Here is an 18,783-nt window from a genome sequence, read left to right on the forward strand (position 1 = left end):
CTTTATTGTTGATCCCAAAATGAAATGCAGTCCATAGAAAGTCCATAATAAAGATTATAACCCATACATAAGCCAAGGGATTCACACTTCACACACTCTGATCACAGCTGCAACACATTCAAAAGATTGTGACTGCTTGGAGAAGAGCTAACAAAAAGTTTTGTTTTAAAGAAAAGATTGCAGTTTCATGTTCAGGAAACCTTTTCATTTTCTTTGTCTAGATTAATTTGCATTCCAATAATGCAGTTTAATCACAGCAAGAATTGCACCATTACCTAAGAAAAGTACAGAATGTTGACTTTTTGTTTCCTAACTACTAACAAGTATAGAGATTAAATTGTTCCTCCTGTATGTAGTATTACCTAGCATGGCAGGGCTTTGGTCAGAGAACAACATGCTGACTCTGACCTGAGCATGTTTTAGTCACCCAAGGGTTCCCCATTTTGGATTTCAGTCAGGCCCTGTCTCCTGTAAGAGGTGAGTGGGGAGCCATTTTGCAGGGAAACACATCATCTTTCTGCCTCACAGGGTTCCCTTCACAGCTGCCTGGCTTCAGAGCTCACACCTCAGTGCACTCCGGGTCCATTTCTCTCCCTTGGCTAAGTTGACGTTGTCGGTGCATCAGTGCAGTATTCAAGCTGACAGGAGAATTCACTGTAAATACAAGTGTGAACCTCCTCCACTCACAACTGAAGACATGTAAAAGTTATCATACAAGCTGATACTATTGCAACTTTGTGTTCATCGCATTATTTGAGTAAATAACATTTGAATTGCTTTAAATGCTGCTGAGCAAACATTAAAAAATATTGTGATTTTCTCAAAGATGGAAATAGAATGTGTACATGCAAACCAGAATAAAAGTGAGAGGACCATTTTCACTGTTCCTAACACTACTGCATAATCACAAAGTAACGGTGGTAATAGTTTTTTAAACTGCGACATAAAGAGAGAGATCTTATGTACTCTCAGTGAGCCTGCACAAGTAACACCCTGCAGCACTGTGGACCAAAAAAAACTGCCTTTGTCTTTTTTTTTTTTTTACCCCTAGAGATTTTGCTAGCGCTCTATTTTTGTATCCTCAGTGAAGCATTCATATTTCATGTGTAGGTCGAGCGTCCCCGTGTCCAGAGTCTCTTTGCGGGTGGTGACAGTGATCCCCCTGCGACTGTGTGACCTCGCTAAAGACTTGCTACGAAGCTAAAAATAAAACATGTAAATGTACTGAGTGTACGCAGCACAGCGGGGTGATTAGCAGGACTAACACCTCTGCCTTTAATTAGAGCACAATGAGACAGCGGTGCAATGTGCCATGTGTAAACCATCACCTTAATCTGTCAAACTGTCGCTGCTTTGACAGTTTAAGGTGGTCAGCTTCACACCATCAGAACAACGTTTCATCTGATTTACAGACAAACATGGGACGTCAGAGCTGCGCACAGCGATTAGCCTGCAGGGGGCGCTAAAACAAATGAAAATCTGAACTTTTTCTTTCGATCATTACAATTTTCAAGATCCATTTCATTATTTTGTTATTGCCCTAAATAGCAATTTTCCAAATGCCATGCCAACTGTTGAAACTTTGAGCGCTCACAAATAATCTTTCATAAAAATGTCACTGTACCAAGCAAGTTTTGTCAATGTAGCTGGTGTAAATACATCTTTTTAATGTGCACAATACAAAGGGTTGGTCCATTTCTCCAGATATTTCAAGTCTCTTTCTGTGTCCATGTCCCTCAGTCTTCAGCTCAATGCAATAAAACAAACACATAAATCGAAAAGACGGACAAAAACAGAGAATCTTTGTTTATTCCTAAACTCAGTGTTTTAGCGAAACAGCTGGGCTTTTAGCAAACACCAAGCAAACCGGAGAAACTTGAGCCTTTAGAGAGCACTATTTTTAGCCCTGGATTAATACACATCTACTGCTTAAAGGACCTTCGTGCAAGAGGACTGTGTGTGTGAGATTAAAACACAATAAACTACTCTTACTGTTAATTCAACTGACCTTAAATAGAAATACTTAGTACTTATTAAAAGCACAGCATTGTTGGCTCTAGTCTTGCTGTTGGTAATAAGAAAAAAGCATTATCAACAGCCTAAGCATTTGGGTTTTGCCATGAATTCAGTGTCATCATCGGTGCAAACATTTGGAGATTTTCTTACATAATTCCTGCTCAGGGCTTGAAAATACTGGATTTGGCCCCGCAGTCAAGTCTAAATATATGCATAATTAAAGCCTCATAGTAGAGAGCGTGAGAGCAATTCCCTCAGAATTATGAGATTGAATGAGACTCACAGATGGGTTATTATTGAGCTCCAAACTAAGATGATGCAAACATAAAAGGAGCTTCCTGAAATCTCATCAAAAGGCTTTGAGAACACACAATTCTCTTCCTCGGAGCGGGATGTGAGCTGCATCTAGATGACTTGATGTTATTAAAACTGCATGGAAGTGTGTGCACGGTCCAATGTGACCAACTTGATCCCGGTCATTTAATTTAAGCAGCTTTTGCTTGAACCGCAAGCTTCCGTCTGTGAATTACCTCGGGTGTGTGTGTGTGTGTGTGTGTGTGTGTGTGTGTGTCATATTCATCGTCTCATTCGCCTTTGATTTAATTAAATCTCAAAATCAGGACTCATTTCACTCTGCAGCACAATTACAGCAAAAAAAAGCCCCAGAGAGGGAGACGCATCACAGAGGATACTGGGGGAAAAAAAATATCCCAAGGTAATTTCATCGTATTAAAAGGATGCAATAGATGGCAGTTGTTTTCTCTTTTTCCTATGTCTGTCTCCGCTCCTAAAGGGCACACATCATGGCAGTCTCAAGTCTGTTTTGGCTCAAAGAAGATCAGCATATCACTGACCCACATACGCAGCTCAGAGCTACACTTAAAATGGATGCATCAGCGGTATCTGAAAAGGCACAACAACACAAAAGCATCTCCCATGTGAACAAGACCTAGCGGGGTGCAACAAACACAAGTGCACAAATATGAAGCTGGTCATTTTTAAACGCGTGAGGAAGAAAGAGAAGCACCCGAGTTCCAACATGGACCCAATTAAAGCCTTCAGTCCGTGATGGTTTGCAGAGCCCCACGTTAAAGTCCACTATTTGGCTCCCATTGTGGATAGACACTGAATTTGGACTATGGCGAAAAGCAACGTGAAGATGAGCAAATAAACATACAAACTTTTGTCAGATTAGACCACATTAGACGCTGTTGATGTCTCTAGGAATGTTAGCCAATGTTTACACAATGGTGAGAAAGAGATGTGGCCACATAACAGAAAGGAAAACAGTTACGTACATAGAAGACTACTGCGGTTTTTTTTCTTTTTAAAACCCTTACGCACTCGCGCCCACTCATGCTCACGCACTCCGCTGAGGAGTCGGAGCGTCTCACCTTTGTCTCTCTCTCCTCTAACAGGGTCTCGAGCCTCTTCTGGGCCGCCCGCCCCTCGTGGTCGTCGCTCACGATCAGGATGATGTGGTTCCAGTTGAACTCGCGCATCAGGTCGAACCACACGTGTGCCTGGTGGGAGTATGGAGGGACGGTCCGCAGGAAGGACAGGTGGATACTCTGAGGAGCGCCAAGGCACAAACTACAGGTTAACAGGTTGTCATAACAGTTTAGATTTTTCATGAATGAGTCATACCTCACAAACAAAGATGTGGAGAAATAAAACAGCCTCAAGAGCACATTCTGGACAGGTATGGGAACACTGCTGTCCCCTAGCTCAGTACATAAACAGCTTGGAAAACACTCTCTGCTGTTTCAACATAACAATGCCTCCGTGTATTAAACCTGAACCCTAAAGAAGACTTTTCAACCAAGAAAAGTTGAAAGTTAAAGAGTCCCATTACCCTCTCCAGGGGAACGCAAAAGGCAGATATTAGTCTTTAACTTGTGTGTGCAAATCTATGTCATTTAAAAGGTAACATATTTTCACTAGGTGGCATTTAAAAAAACATCAAACACACTAAACATTACAGTATCTTTGCATGATTTGCAGCTCTAAAAACTCCTTATTTATCTCATACAGTAAAAAAAAAACATTTCAGCCTCTGCCTGAAACACTTTGCATAAGCTGCTGTCTCCCAACATGCCCCCTTTCTGCTGATTGGCCAGCTCTCTGAAAGCATTTGGGGGGCAGGACACCGAAGGGCTGCTGAAAGGGGGGTGTTCAGTAGTACAAATATTCATATATATATAATAATAATAATATTAATATGAGTATATCAGTGTTGCGTCTTGGAACTACCATGTTACAGTTGTCTCCTGGGTGAAAGAGAAACCGCTTCACTTTGAAGTTCTCAGAGCTTTTCTGATGCATGCAATGCTGCACATGGTGAAATTCACATGCTCCTCCAGGCCACTTGTCTGCAGAACTGTAGCCTTTATACCGGGGGGTTCACAAACTAACCATTAGGATACCGGCACCCCAAATGAATGTTTTTTCCATAAAGACAAGAGGTTTTGATCTTTCAAAGGGTCAACAAAATGTCCAAACAGACCTTGATGTTTCAAAACCCTGCCCAAGTCCTATAGCCAAACCGTAACTGTTTAAAGAGTTTAAAACATCTTGTAACAGATTAATATTTCCAACAGTGCTCGGCTAGTTTTGTAAGACACTCGAAAATGACATCCAGTCGATTGAAAATAGTTTTTTCTGTTTAAGGAATCTATTTTCTCTTGCTCTCGAGGCTGACTGGGAGCACTCACAAAAAGACAGAGGAGCTAATTATACAATGCTCATACATTTGAACGACATGTTCACTAATGCTACATGACTATAATGTTCGTGTACTCTAACATGCAATGCATCGCTAGTTGAACTGCCCTCAGTTGAATTGTTCTAACAATATTGACACTGTGCATAAATGAAAAATGATTGCCCTACTTTAGAGGAGATACAAATGCCCAATAAGTCTGCTACAACTAATCTGTGAAGAATCTTTAGAGATTCATTGAAGTCTCTGGATGCAATGCTCATGATCGACTTGCAGGGTTAAAGGAGTTGTCATTTAGATAGATTTGAACTTGAGTTATTAAAGATCTCTGCAGGATTTTATTTATTAGACCGCTTTAAAGTTTCATTTTAGTGGCTTGTGCTTCATAAAAACATTAACTGAGGTCGCAGGCATTATTAATAATGCTCTTTCAGTTTCCAGTTGGAAACCCATTTAATCACAGCTGCTCTAATGGACAGTGATGGGACGTTTAATCTAGGAAGCTTTTGAAGCCGCCCCGGGGGAGCTCCTTACTGCCTCTCCCTGTGTTCGCCTCTCCTCCTCTTTCCCTTCCTCAATATCTCTCACTACATCTCCATCATCCATCACTCACCTTGTCGGAGTAGATCGACATGCGGGTGGTGAGTCCAACCACGGGGATGCGGTAGAAGCCTGCAGTGTAGGAGACAGGCGTTGGAGTGAGGTGGTCGTTGGACTGGGGAGGGTGACTCACCAGGATGGCGTAGACCTGCAGAGACACAGAAGAAGAACACTTTGTCATTCTGACACTGGCTTTTAGACAAAATGGAAACACCACTCATCGCTATGTGATAAATGTCTTTAAGATAGCAAATTAACACATGCTGTCTTCATTTTCTTCTCTCATTCTTTCTTTATTTCTTTTCAGTGTAACTCTCTTCATTCCTGCATTTCTTTATTTTTCTTTTTTTTTTGCAAAATGACAAAAACAAAAAACATAATGTCACAATTATAAAATCACATAGGCTACATGGAAAGATGCTAAATCTCCATATTATCTCTAAATAAATATATATATATGATAACATGAAATAAAGATGAATTGTTACATTGCTCACATAAACAGCTGCTTACAAGTAAAAAAAAAAGATATTTAAGTGTTGTTGACATGTTTTTGCTGTACGCTGCAACGACAACAACAGAAACAAGAGTCGACAAGCGGTTGATATAAAAAAAAAACATATTTTTCTATGCACACTTACAAGACACGACTGTATTCTATTTACATCATAAAAAGTTAATTCCAGTCTGTTTAAGAGACAACATGGTTTAAAACGTAGAAAACATCCTGAAGCCAGGAGTGTGTTTAGCCACTATTGGGCCTGAGGGCAAAAATTGAGAGAGCCCCCCCCCCTGCAATTTACTTTAAGTCAAATTTATTTAATCAAAATATAGATTGATGAATTTACACTGTGTTATATATAGCAGTTATCTATTTATTTATATCTATAAGTTTATCTTCACATCGCACACTGGTTTAGCTCAGTTGGTAGAGAAGGTGCCCCGTGTAAAGAGTCACGGTTCTCAGAGCACTGGTATCAAATGTCTGCTGTCTTTGCATGGGCAGTATTGGAAAAGTCCATCAAATCATTTGACTATGATTGAAATGAATTAATTGATGTCCTATACTGTACCTATACTGTGCATGTGCAAATCAATGATTTTACAAAAAGGTTTTGTCAATCACTTTTTCTGCACTCTTGTAAAGCCCTTTGAATTGCAATTTAATTCATCTGAAATGTGCTATATAATTAAAGTTTGATTGTTTGATTGATTGATTGATTGAGCATAAGTGTGCCACGCGCTCAAGCTAACAGGCTATTTGCACGATAATGACAGAGAAAGGATGTTTTATTTGATTAACAATAACAAAGATGCAATTCATTAATTTCACCAATGCCTTGTAGATAGTTCCTGCACCATAAGTGAGTGTGAGCTATTCATTTCTTCTAGGGTGAGGGCTTTGATGTTGGACACTATCAAAAGCTTTCACTAAAGGTTTTTTTTTTTTTTTTTTATCAGAGCAGACTACCCAAGCTTTAAGAAAAGGTCTTTATTTTAGTACTGAATGCAGGAGTAGTTTCAATTATTTAACGTTAATGAAATGATCACAAACTGACTGTCATGCTGAATCTAGGGCATTTAGGGAGCACTAAACCTAGTTTCTAGCTTTGCCTGCTCTGTAGTCCAATCTTGGTTCAAACATTGTTCGTCTACCTTAAGGTACATTTCACTTGTGCTCAATTACAGTATAGTCATCTTTTATTGTTTTTGACTGCTGCTCTAAAATGTTGTATAACAGGTTAAAAATAACATTTTTGTACTGAACATTTACATAAATTACAGTTGGGGACAAACTCATCTCGACGACAAAAAGATGAGCAAAGAAATCTTTCCCTTTGTTCGAAATGGCCTCACTGTGTGGGCTGACAGAATAATATTAATTTGGGGCTGTTTGGCTGAGTCTTATCCGCTCATTAAGCCGGCCAACTACTCCAGTAGAGAAAGAATATCTGAGCTCAGCCTTGGAAAATGCCTTGGAGATGTGAAGGAGGAGGAATAAAGCTGGCAGAGCTGTGCAAGCATGGATTATTGGATGTGAGCAGTCCGTATGGTTGGGTCAGAAATGGGGTCTATCTTCCAAAGACTGCTCCCAGGCATCTACTCGTCCATCTGCCATGCACTTTCCCTCTCAGTACCCATCATCGCCTACAAGCCAGTCTCATCTGATCCCACACAGCTTAAGTCGAGGTGGGATTCTTTATCAGTTTCAAGAGATGTTTGCTTGTGTGGAGAACTGAACCACTGTTGGTGTAATCTGTACAGCCTAATTGTAGATTGCATGGGCGATCATAAGACAGGAGACTGAGTGCAAGAGTATTGTTCTGCAAGCCTGGATCAATTAGAGTCAATACACAAGCATAGGACAAGGACATGAAAGCCACTCTGAAGCTGTGGGTGTTTTTTTTTTTTCCATGAAGCTCAATTATGTGTGTGGGAGAAAGAGGAGCGAGAGGACTTCACGCCTCAACATGCTATGACATAATGTTTGTTAAAAGCCATGTTGAGCATCACGAGTGGATGGTCTCAGAGGCACATACGGTCCTCATGATTTACTCATAGAATATGTTTTGTTGGGTTGATGTGCAGAACATATATACAATCTTTAGGCTTGTTAAACAGCTGGAAAACCTGCATTGAAGCACTTTTAAAAGCTGGAATCTCAACCAGTTGTTATCCGTGCATCATGTCACACAGCTGAGTGAGTGATCCACCCCTGCAGGACAACATACAGAGACTCAAACTGTCTGCAGCCGTAACAGCCTTCTCTTTGCCAAAATGTTTTCATGCCACACACACACACACACACACACACACACACACACACACACACACACACACACACACACACACACACACACACACACACACACACACACACACACACACTGAAAGCCAAGTTGTTAATTGCAAATGACATATCGCACATTTTCACTCCTCACTGGTTCCTGTGCAGCTCAGTAGATCTGCAGCTGTGTGTCCTGAAATGCAGCCCACAGATACCCTCTCATCCGAGATATGCCTCAAACCGAAGCCTATTTTCGGATGTCTGTGAAGCAGATGAGTCTGTAGGGAGGTCGCTAGAAGTGTACAGGGCCAACTACATTTTGGGTTATACATACATGGATGCAGAAGTGGACAAAAGACATGCCTTTAGAAGCATATGGGTTGATTTGTTGTTTCATTTGGTGATTTGTCCCTGCTGCAAGAACAGTTAGTTTGCCAATATGAGGCTTTAATACACATCTGTTCACAATGGATTTGGAGTTAAAGGCTGATGATGATCTAGTCTGCTCTTCACACCTATGGCCCTTAGGTGAGAAAACAAATCTTGATGTACGAAATGTTCCTGAAAAAAACAACTTTCTAATGCACTGCACATGGTTTATTCCTCCAAAACACATCTGTCAGCACATCAGTTTCACAATTAGGTGGATGGGTTTATAGATCACATGTAGCCTGAGTTAAGAGCTATCTATCAGATATTACTAAGGCAGTTATTTGCAGAGGTGGCAGCAAACCTACCTGACTTGATATGAGGTCCTCGCACACGGACAGAGCCATCTGGATGGCGTTTGGTTTGTGCGTTACGGAGATCGCGGTCAGCTTGAATTTGTCCCTGCCGTAGACCTGGTTGGCCTGGGTCACGGCATCTTTAAAGACCTGCTCATATCTCTTTTGGCTCAGGACGGCCCCGATGTTGACGATTTTCGGCTCGCAGCCGGCCCGCGCGCAGGAGCACAAGAAGAGCACCGCAAACAGAAACAGACGCATCGTGTGGACCACCCAACAGCACAGTGCAACCCGGTCGCTTTTCTCTCCGGTGGCGGGTCGGCGCGGGCTGCTTCTGTACAGCGGCACGGCTCAGCCCGATGAATGCGCGACTGCAGACACGATCCAGGTGGGCGGTGTGAGCGGGCGAGGGAGGCCAAAAAGGGAAGGAGCTGAGAAAATGGGAGGCTCTATGTGCAATGCGGAGGAATGTGCATGATCATATTAGTGGCAGTCAACCGGGGTCCTCCAAAACGCATTGTCAAGCTTTTTTTTTTTTTGCTCTCCTTTGCAGATTTGCTCCCTCCTCCCCTGGGCTTTAAAGAACGAGTCAAATCATATTCCAAGCTTCCACGCGTCTTCCTCTCAGGGCTCTGTACCGTTAAGTGCAGCCGCTGCTCCGTGCGCTCAGTGCGGACTGATCACACCGATGCGTCGCTGGTTGGACGCTCCGGGCTGAGCGGCTGCTGTCCTTGGTGCTGACAGCTGTGCATGCGCGCCGTGGTGGTGATGGTGGTGGTGGTAGTGCGCGCTCCCGCCGTATCGGCTCCCACTCTTGGTTTTGCGCGTTGGCGTGCTGCTGCTGCTGCTGCTGCTGCTGCTGCTGCTGGTGATGATGATGAGGATGATGATGCTGGAGTAAAAGCTGATCGTATGAAAAATAAATGTGCGCACTTACTCAGAATACTCTCGATCACCATGTAAGTCATAACAGGACATGAAAGGCAAGATGTTATTTTTGAATACTTGCAGGGCATGAATAATCTGAATGATCTGCTAAATGTATTCTGAATAATATGTATGCTTTGTTGATGCGTGCAAGATACGTAAATGGGACCACACGGTTAGGTTGTGAGATTTGCCCTCAAACAGCCTGATTGCACCAGATCAGATGGAGGGGGTGGGGTGGGGGTGCTTGTTGGTTTCAGGGTTCAGAGCTGGGACATTGATTGCACCAGATCAGATGGAGGGGGTGGGGGTGGGGGTGCTTGTTGGTTTCAGGGTTCAGAGCTGGGACATGGACACGCGCTCTGATGTGAGTTATTTCCCTCCAAACAGGAGAGAGCGTCTGATGGGTCGTATAGCTTCTTGGACAGCTCATTAATCACGCAGCATGTCAAAGTCATATCTTTCCAGCCGTCACACTTCAGCAAGAGCAGAACCCGCCTGTCTTGTGTTTATGGTTGAGGTTTGGATGTTTTATAATCTCCAACCCCTCGCTTTGTGTTCAAGTTTCGAGCATCCCTGCAGCTAGATGCATGAGCAAAATCAAACTCCTGGTTGCCTAGGAAACAAGATCTTTTCACAATACACACAAAAGGATCTTTTCAGGGAGGAAATATTTCTGTCAAGCTGACTGTGAGTTCATTCATCACAGCAAGACACAACTCACTTTAACAAAACGGACACGAAGATCAAAATAAAGAGATAAAAACGGAATTTGAAAAGAGAGACGTGTTGTGTGAAACAGTTTAAAAGCCGTTTATCAATTTATTTCAATTATTAATAGTCAAGTATTCAAACATTTTTGCCCCAAGGGTATTTGTAGTGCTTGTGTTTATTCCTAGCATAAATGTCAACATTTGCCACCATTGGAAAAAGGTGTTTTGGAAATGAGGCCAGGATGAAATCAGCCAACAGTGTTCTGAATTATGAATCACACAACACGGTGCTGTCTCTCTGTGTAGCAGTGAGCTGATAAATTAATCACAAGGCTGGAAAAATCATCATTCATCAGCAGCTGCTGCTGCTGCTGCTGGCTGTGTGTTAAAAAAATAAGCCTGTCTAAAAACATGATTTGATAGGTTCCTTTTCCTGTCATAACTTTAGACAAGGAGAATGACATTCATGGTCAGAGGAAGAAAAGTACGAGTGCAACAACTGACAGTTTGAGTTTTGACAGTTGAGCTTTTCTGACTCTTTCTGGCTTCAGCTGTCAAATAGAGGCAAACACAAATCTTTTTAAAAAATGTGTATTTTTGATGAAATAATTGAGATATTTACAAATAAAAGACCAAAAGCATTGATTAATGTGTTAACACATGGTTTAAAAAAAAAATCTAGTAGGAAATTTCTTTATTCAGCACACACTCAACGTGGTGTTTTTTTTTAAATAACTCATCCATTTAGATTTTATGAAGGATAAGAGTTTTTCATAATTAGGGCTGTGGCTGATCTGACTGACAGACTGACTTGTTGTAGCTGTTTGTCAGGAGGCCCACCTCGGCTTCAGCTCTTTGCTTGTTATGGCAGTATTTTCCAAATGGCGACTGCCACCAATGGGCTTCAAAAGTTTGCTTCAGAAACCAATGGATGATGTCACTGAGACTACGTCCATGTTTATATACAGTCTATGCTGGCACTAGCAATCCATTCAGCGATATCTTCGAGCACGTGGCAAGTATGCTAGCTCTTCAAACTCTTAAGCTCTCTTCGCTTCGTTGGTGTTGATAAATGAACAGTGTCAGTCATTTACCACCACTAATAGAATCATGTTCTATGGGAAACAAAATGCTTCATGGCTAATCATCCAGCTAATGAATTACTGACTGTGTAGTTTTGTTAACCTGAAATTAGCTTACCAGCACCACCCTCTTGTCCAAATATGGTATTTTTCTGCTCTAGAAAAATAACACAAAAGCAAAAACATCAAATTAGATTTTTCAAAAAAAGCAGTCGACAATCCAATGTGTGATGACAAGGCAGCTGTGGTTTAAACCTTTTACTTTCTACCCATGTTTAATTGTCCTTGCTGTGTGCTTGTCTGCTTGGTGTCACCTGCAGCTCATGTATTAATTGTGTGTTTCTGTTCCTCTGTGACAGTTCATCTTGTCATTCTTGAAGACAAACCTAATGTTTGTTCCTGGCCTCCTCCTGATAAATGCCTGTCCTTCATCTTTTGTGCCTTTTTTCCCCCAGTGTAACTTATTACCTGACTTCTCATTATTTCTTATTGCATCAAGTTTTTTTGTCCTGAAATGTGCTTGCCTCCTGTTTTTCCTTGTAAAAGTATAGTTGTTACTAAACCCACTCTCAAATCGAATAATAAAAAGGACAGAAGAAGAGGAAGAAAACTCGCCTGAAGGCAACACAACAATATTTAAAAGGAAAAATGACATTTCTAATATCCGTTACATAACAGTATAAGGCAACACGTCGGGAACAGAAAATTACAATGCATTCTGGAGAACCTGAGGCTAGATAGTTCCAGGATTTTAATACACAATGCCACATAAAAAAACACACTGCCTCCAAAACCCAAGCAGAGATGACCAGAGGAGACGTTCCCCTCCCGTCATCAAACCAGAGAGAATAACAAGAAAATGAGAGTGTTAAAGAGGGCACCTTGTGGTTTCCCCTTCAGCCAGTTTGTTAACTCACCACTTACAGGCAGGCATGACAGTGTGGTGGCCTCTTAATGAATGAGGTTACAAAGCCCTCCTGCTCCGTTTCACACACAGACACACACACACACGCACACACACACACACACACGCGCACACAGACACACGCACGCACACACACACACGCACACGCACACACACACACACACACACACACACACACACACACACGCCATTATATAATAAGCAACACAACACAAGAGTCCTATAGAGACTCAGTGAGACAAACACACAAGGCTGTATACAACACAAAGATCTTCACAGGCTTTTTAACCTTACATACACACACAACAGCACGCACACACACAGACACACTTTGTGTTCACACTTCGAGGCGTCCGCCCACATAGAAGTAATGTAGACTCATACACACCACCCACACGGTCCTCTTCTAGGATACAAGAGGGACGTTTTCATGTGAATGTATGTTTCAGCTGGCTGGAAAATATCTTTTTAGACAAGCCAAGGACAATTTATTCAGCAAGCACATTTCATACACAGAGACAGTTTCAAAGTGCTTTCAATTCTTACACTTCATTGCAAATACACAATATTTAAAATGGAGGAAAAACATGAGCATGTATACAGATTCAGAGGCAATGCTTGTGTGAAATCATGTTGAAAAGTGCTTTACTTTACCCATAAAAATAGGCACTCTACCCTTAACCCGCAAAAGAGACATGGACTTAAAATTTTATAGACCCTTAAACTGATGATCTGAAAAACTGGGTGCATTGTGGGTAATATTCTAACCAAACTGTATGCAGGTGGTCTTTTGGTCTTCACAAGTTGTACTGGTCTCCAGTAACTCCTGACTACATATTCTATACATTGTTGCTAACATGCTAAATAACATGAGATACAAAACCATTTAAAAAATGTTCCCTGAAAATGTTTGAACTAAAGAGGAAAACTTAGGTTATTCCTAACATTCATATTGTCTGGAAAAATAATATTTCAGTCTATGCCATGGTTAAACACCTCAGACATTTCTTCACAGTCCAGATGACAGATGATATTTATAGTTGATGCTGCAAGGTGTATGTGCGGTGTGCCAACAAATATTCTTTCACATAGTTTCAGTGCAGAAGCAGTGGAAATGTATACCTCTCTATGTTGTATACCTCTCTATACTGTATACCTACAAGAAAGCAAGCCTACAGAGACTTCAGGTATCTTATAATGATGCCATGAGAATGTTACTGAGGCAACATATTAGGTGTTCAGTTCAGTTGATGAGTTTGTCGTCTGAGTGAAAAGAGTCCTCTGAAGAGTAAAGTAAGCAAACACAGAAAGATATCCAAGGCACTCTGTTGTGTTACAACCATTTAAAAAGCCTTTATTTGTTCATGGAGAAAGGTAAAGTAAAAAATGTGTGGCAGACCAACACGTTTCAGCCTGGCTCTGATGAAAAATGAAGTTAATATATTAACTCAGCTTCGGGAGCAGGACTACGCCCAAGACACACCTTCAATCACCGGTCAAGCCGACTCATATTGAGCCATCCCACTCCACAACGTTTGTCTCAGTTTTTCGACCCAACCTTCCTCTCATCCATTCACCCTCCCTCTCATCCATTCACCCTCCTTCCCTTCCTCTCATCCATTCACCCTCCTTCCCTCCTTCTCATCCATTCACCCTCCTTCCCTTCCTTCTCATCCATTCACCGTCCCTCCCTTCCTCTCATCCATTCACCCTCCCTCCCTTCTTCTCATCCATTCACCCTCCTTCTCATCCATTCACCGTCCCTCCTCATCCCTTCATCTCGTTCGTCTAATTCTGGACACAGTCTGGGCTGCGATCATCTCGGGCAGAATTACGTTTGATACTGAACATCCATCCTGAGTCTCCCTCTCCCCTGCAGTGAGTCCATCCTTCCAGACCAGCCAACCGACAACCTCCTCTTCCATCATAATCATCACCTTAACATACATTCATCTGTCTCATCATTCAGGTTATCCATCATTAAATATCTAAAAGGCATATGGTTGTGCTGTGGTCCTTGCTAGTGAAATGCCTTTAAATGTTGTACGGAAAATGCAGCCTGAGAGAAGAGGAGAAAGAACAGCCATGGCATGTCACACTTGAACTCCTACATGCTTCATCACTTGGCATGACAGCAGCGTGTTGGTCTGCAAACTGCGTGTCTTCGGCTCCTCCTGTAAATCTCTGTGTCACGTGAAGACATTTGCTCTGAGGTTGGTGTTAAGAATTGTACTTGTGATGAGTGTGGGTCACTCAAAGGCACGGCGTAGCAATTTACATGAAGCCACTGTCCGTGTTTGGTCTGTCTCCTCTCCTCGGCCATGAAGCCCTCATTATGGGATTTAATGCAGGGAGCAGAAACAGGTCATGCTCTCGTGCTGCGACAACAGAGCCGATGAAGTCTTACAAATGGATTGCCTAAATGAGTCATCTACAGATGGATGTCTGTCTCTCTGATGTGTTTCTCATGTAATGTGAAGTCCTCCTATAAATAATGGATGTGTGAGCCCTCCTCTGTGCTCGCTCACTTGCTCGTCCCAATGCACAGCTGAAGTATTCATGCTGTGGAAAACACAACAATTCTTCAGTTTTTTTAGATTCCAGCTTGTTCCCGATGTGCTGCAAAGCCTTATTGGGGGCTGCTGGCCTGATCAATATGGATCAATTGTTGCTTTAACAGTCGAGAGGCCCGTCAGCTACAAATTCATGTTTCAGTAATTGAGACAGTCCAATGAGGCAGGAGAGGGATAGCACTCGATCTCCAGAAGTAAAGGATGTGTTCTATCCCAGATGATCCTGTTCTTGTTTAAAGTGACTCAATATTTGATGAAGACTTAAAGAATAAGGCATTGGTTCCCAAACTGGGGGGGCGGGGCGCTGGGGGGCTCTGTCTTCTCTGAGGTTGTCAAAATTAGATTTGCACATATTACAATAAATTAAATCATGTTAAATCATTCCTAGGAAATGTATACAAAAGTCTTAAGAACAAGTGTGTAGGCATATTCTGATAGGATTTTATCAATGAAAAGTATCACAATATGGGGGGCTCAGCTTTTCTTAGATACAAGTATAAGAGTGGGAACCACTGGTATAAGGAATAAAGATGTTAAGTGTGCACATATAGTCTGTCATGCATCAAATGCCTCAGACCTGCCTTTTATGATTATGCACACGATGCATCAGTGTAATCGAGGCACAATTTGCACATTTTCCATTTTACTATTCTGTTAAAAACAATCAAAATATGACTCAGGCTCAGCATGAGTTCAAGCAGGAAGACTGTTTCATATTCATCATACAATCATTCATTAGTCATCATTCATTCATGTCACGCTCTCTCCCACTCGCCCTCTCTCGCTCCCTCTCCCTCCCTGCTCAGGTGATCAGCTGATTAGGGGCATTTACTCTTTGACTACTAAACCAATCGAGTCTGCCACAACCTCCATCGACCAATCATCCTGCTGCTGTCATGTTTTACAACGTGTTCTCATCTCTATTGCTGTCAGTTTGATCTTTCAGTTTGACAATGTCGTTTATGTTTCAGTTCAACGTGACTCTCCTCCACCCAAGTCACCTCCATCCCATCTCATCAGTTTCCAGGTCCAGCTCATCCTAAGCCCACCCCGCATCCCATCCTAAAGACTCCCATCAGCACCACCACCATCAGTGTGTAGACTCTAACAGGGATGTATCCTATCCTGCTCTGCCTCACTTCCCCTTCTACTAGCTAAACTAAACTGAAATAAATAATGTTCACCCATAACTAAGTCTCTCCTGATTGACATATTCTTTTGTTTAACTTCTAACCTGTACATATAATTTGCACATGGTTACTTATTACATTATAGATATTTCTGAATCTCTACCAATCCTATGTTGTATAAAATGGGCTTCAAATGTGAGGCCAATGTGGGAGTGCCATTGTTCTGCATTCTCAACGGGTTTAGGGAGACCCCTTCACTGATTGCAAAAAAGAAGTCTGAATGTTTGAAACCATTCACACATCTCAGTTGATTATTTACCTGAGTTTATATTTCTCTGGCCCCCCTCAATTCAAATAATTTACAGTTCATGCAACCATAAAGCAGTGTGTGCTTTGGCATGTACCTTTGATTCACAAGTTGCTATCACTGTGATCTGGCATCCAGATGCTGATCCACCCTATAGTTCAAATACAACAAGAATTCAGAATCTAAGCCTCACATACCAAATGCATTGAAGTAATACACAGCTGCCAGGAAACACAAACCTACCTTTTGATGTCTTCATAATAAAGCAATTCATCCGTTGTTTGGTTTAGGGTAAAGGCATCCATGCTTTTTTCGCTGTCCGTGTCCCTCGTTGTTTTGGTGTTGATGTCCAACAATGCAAGGTAACAGGTCACGAAAGGTTTTTTAAAATGTTTCCATGGACCCTAATAGGGATGACTGCTTCGATCATCGGCAAATCCAGAAGAAAGGAATAACCTACAAAACGATCTGTGATGCAAAAACGTGAACATTGCACTTTGGCTAGGAGGAAGTTTATTAAAGTCAAAGTCCATTGGCTGAATTTTTCACATCATCTTTTTTTTTATTATTTAAAAATACTTAATTGTTTTTTTTAACTTCTTCATTAAAACTGAAATGTATAGGACTCACATGTAACTAAATTAGATAAAAAAGTCAAATTAACACAGAAATTTCTTTGGGTTGCTTTTTCTATCCTCAGAGTTGCTTCAGCACCCACTAGCGTCTCCCTAGCAGCTATTTATGAGCATATAGCTTTAAATTAAATCTTGAACTAAAAGACCAAGTTTAAGAATTTGGCCTTTTGATTAGATAAGAAGAAGAACATGTTTGGGAATGAAATGCTGATTAGGTTAGATGCTGCACCATCAGGACAAAGCAGCAACTGCCGGTGTTGAAAAATAAAGCCTAAAGTTCGGTTTGTAAAGTGTCCGCTTGAGTCTGGCTGCAAAAGCCTCAGAATTTGACACAATGACATACAGTATCGAAAAAAATCGCAGACTCAGAGGTAGCGTTGAAAAGACAGTCCATTAATCCAGGCAGGGCTTCAGTACACAAGCTGACAAATAAATAACAAATCAAGAGGGTTAAGCAAAAGTCAGGGTCAAAAGGGAAGGTGAGAATAATACACAAGGAGCTAAATACAAATTGCTGAGAAGAAGGTACACTAGGAAAGACTACGCACTGGCAACAAGAGGGAGAACACACTGGGATTAAATACACAGACAATCAGGGAACAACAAGACACAGGTGAGGGAATCAGGGCGGGGCTGACACACAAGGCAGGAACATGAGGAGCAGGATCTAAAAGACAAGGGTAAATACAAAAACACAACAATAACCAGAAAATGAATAATAAAAAATAAAAATAAAACACAAAAACATGACCTAGTGCTGGTTGGAAACCTTAGAATTTCTAACATACCCATTCAAAAAAGCCATTTTTACAGCAGAAATAAACATGTTTACATCCTGGTACAAAAAAACAAATGGGTCTTATGAGCTCATGTCTCAATCAGCTTCATTTTTAGATAACTCATCAGTTCTCATTTGATGAAAGATAAGCGATTTTCACAATAAAGCGTGTAGCTGACATGACTGACTGGTGAGACAGGATGTCCAGCATGGCGACCGTCGTCATGGCCCCTGCAGAAACAGATGGGGGACTTCACTCAGGCTTTGTCCATTAATATTTACAGTGTATGGTTGAAAGGCTGATGCAGAAATGCAAAAAATGTAAATTGATGGATTGAACATTCAATTCAGATAACGTTTCCAACATGGTAACCTAACCATCATCATTGGGCTTCAAAATGCTACTGCCTAAACCAGTGATGTCTTAAACCAGTGATGTCTTAAACCAGTGATGTATTAAACCAGTGATGTCTTAAACCAGTGATGTATTAAACCAGTGATGTATTAAACCAGTGATGTATTAAACCAGTGATGTCTTAAACCAGTGATGTATTAAACCAGTGATGTCTTAAACCAGTGATGTATTAAACCAGTGATGTCTTAAACCAGTGATGTATTAAACCAGTGATGTATTAAACCAGTGATGTCTTAAACCAGTGGGTGATATGTTCATGTTTTATAAAGTCTATGATCAGGACCAATGCAACACAAAGCTTAATTGTAAAGAAAGTCAGTTATGTTCATCTCTTTGACTAAAATCTTAACTCAACCACAAACCAAGCAAAGAAAGAAAGACATAGGAGCTCCACTTTCATCATTGTCTATGTCTTCCTTTTGAATGAGTAACGTGGATATAAAGGAT

General features: G+C 41.4%; 1 protein-coding gene across 4 annotated transcripts in view; it reads right to left on the minus strand.

The window, feature by feature from the left end:
- The window catches only part of grin1a (glutamate receptor, ionotropic, N-methyl D-aspartate 1a), a 38,069-nt gene extending 28,375 nt beyond the window's left edge, over positions 1 to 9,694 (minus strand). Inside the window, exons 1-3 of one of the 4 annotated variants that reach the window (XM_061061850.1) lie at positions 8,864 to 9,694; positions 5,352 to 5,486; positions 3,411 to 3,587 (exon numbers count right to left, since the gene is read on the minus strand). In XM_061061850.1, coding sequence (XP_060917833.1) covers positions 3,411 to 3,587; positions 5,352 to 5,486; positions 8,864 to 9,112 — 561 coding nt within the window. In that variant the 5' untranslated portion in view covers positions 9,113 to 9,694. The remainder of the gene's footprint in view (positions 1 to 3,410; positions 3,588 to 5,351; positions 5,487 to 8,863) is intronic. The other 3 variants (XM_061061851.1, XM_061061852.1, XM_061061853.1) reach the window with 3 other exon arrangements.
- Positions 9,695 to 18,783: the final 9,089 nt, after the last annotated feature.

This window comes from Labrus mixtus, chromosome 17 (assembly GCF_963584025.1).
Source record: "Labrus mixtus chromosome 17, fLabMix1.1, whole genome shotgun sequence".
NCBI lineage: Eukaryota > Metazoa > Chordata > Actinopteri > Labriformes > Labridae > Labrus > Labrus mixtus.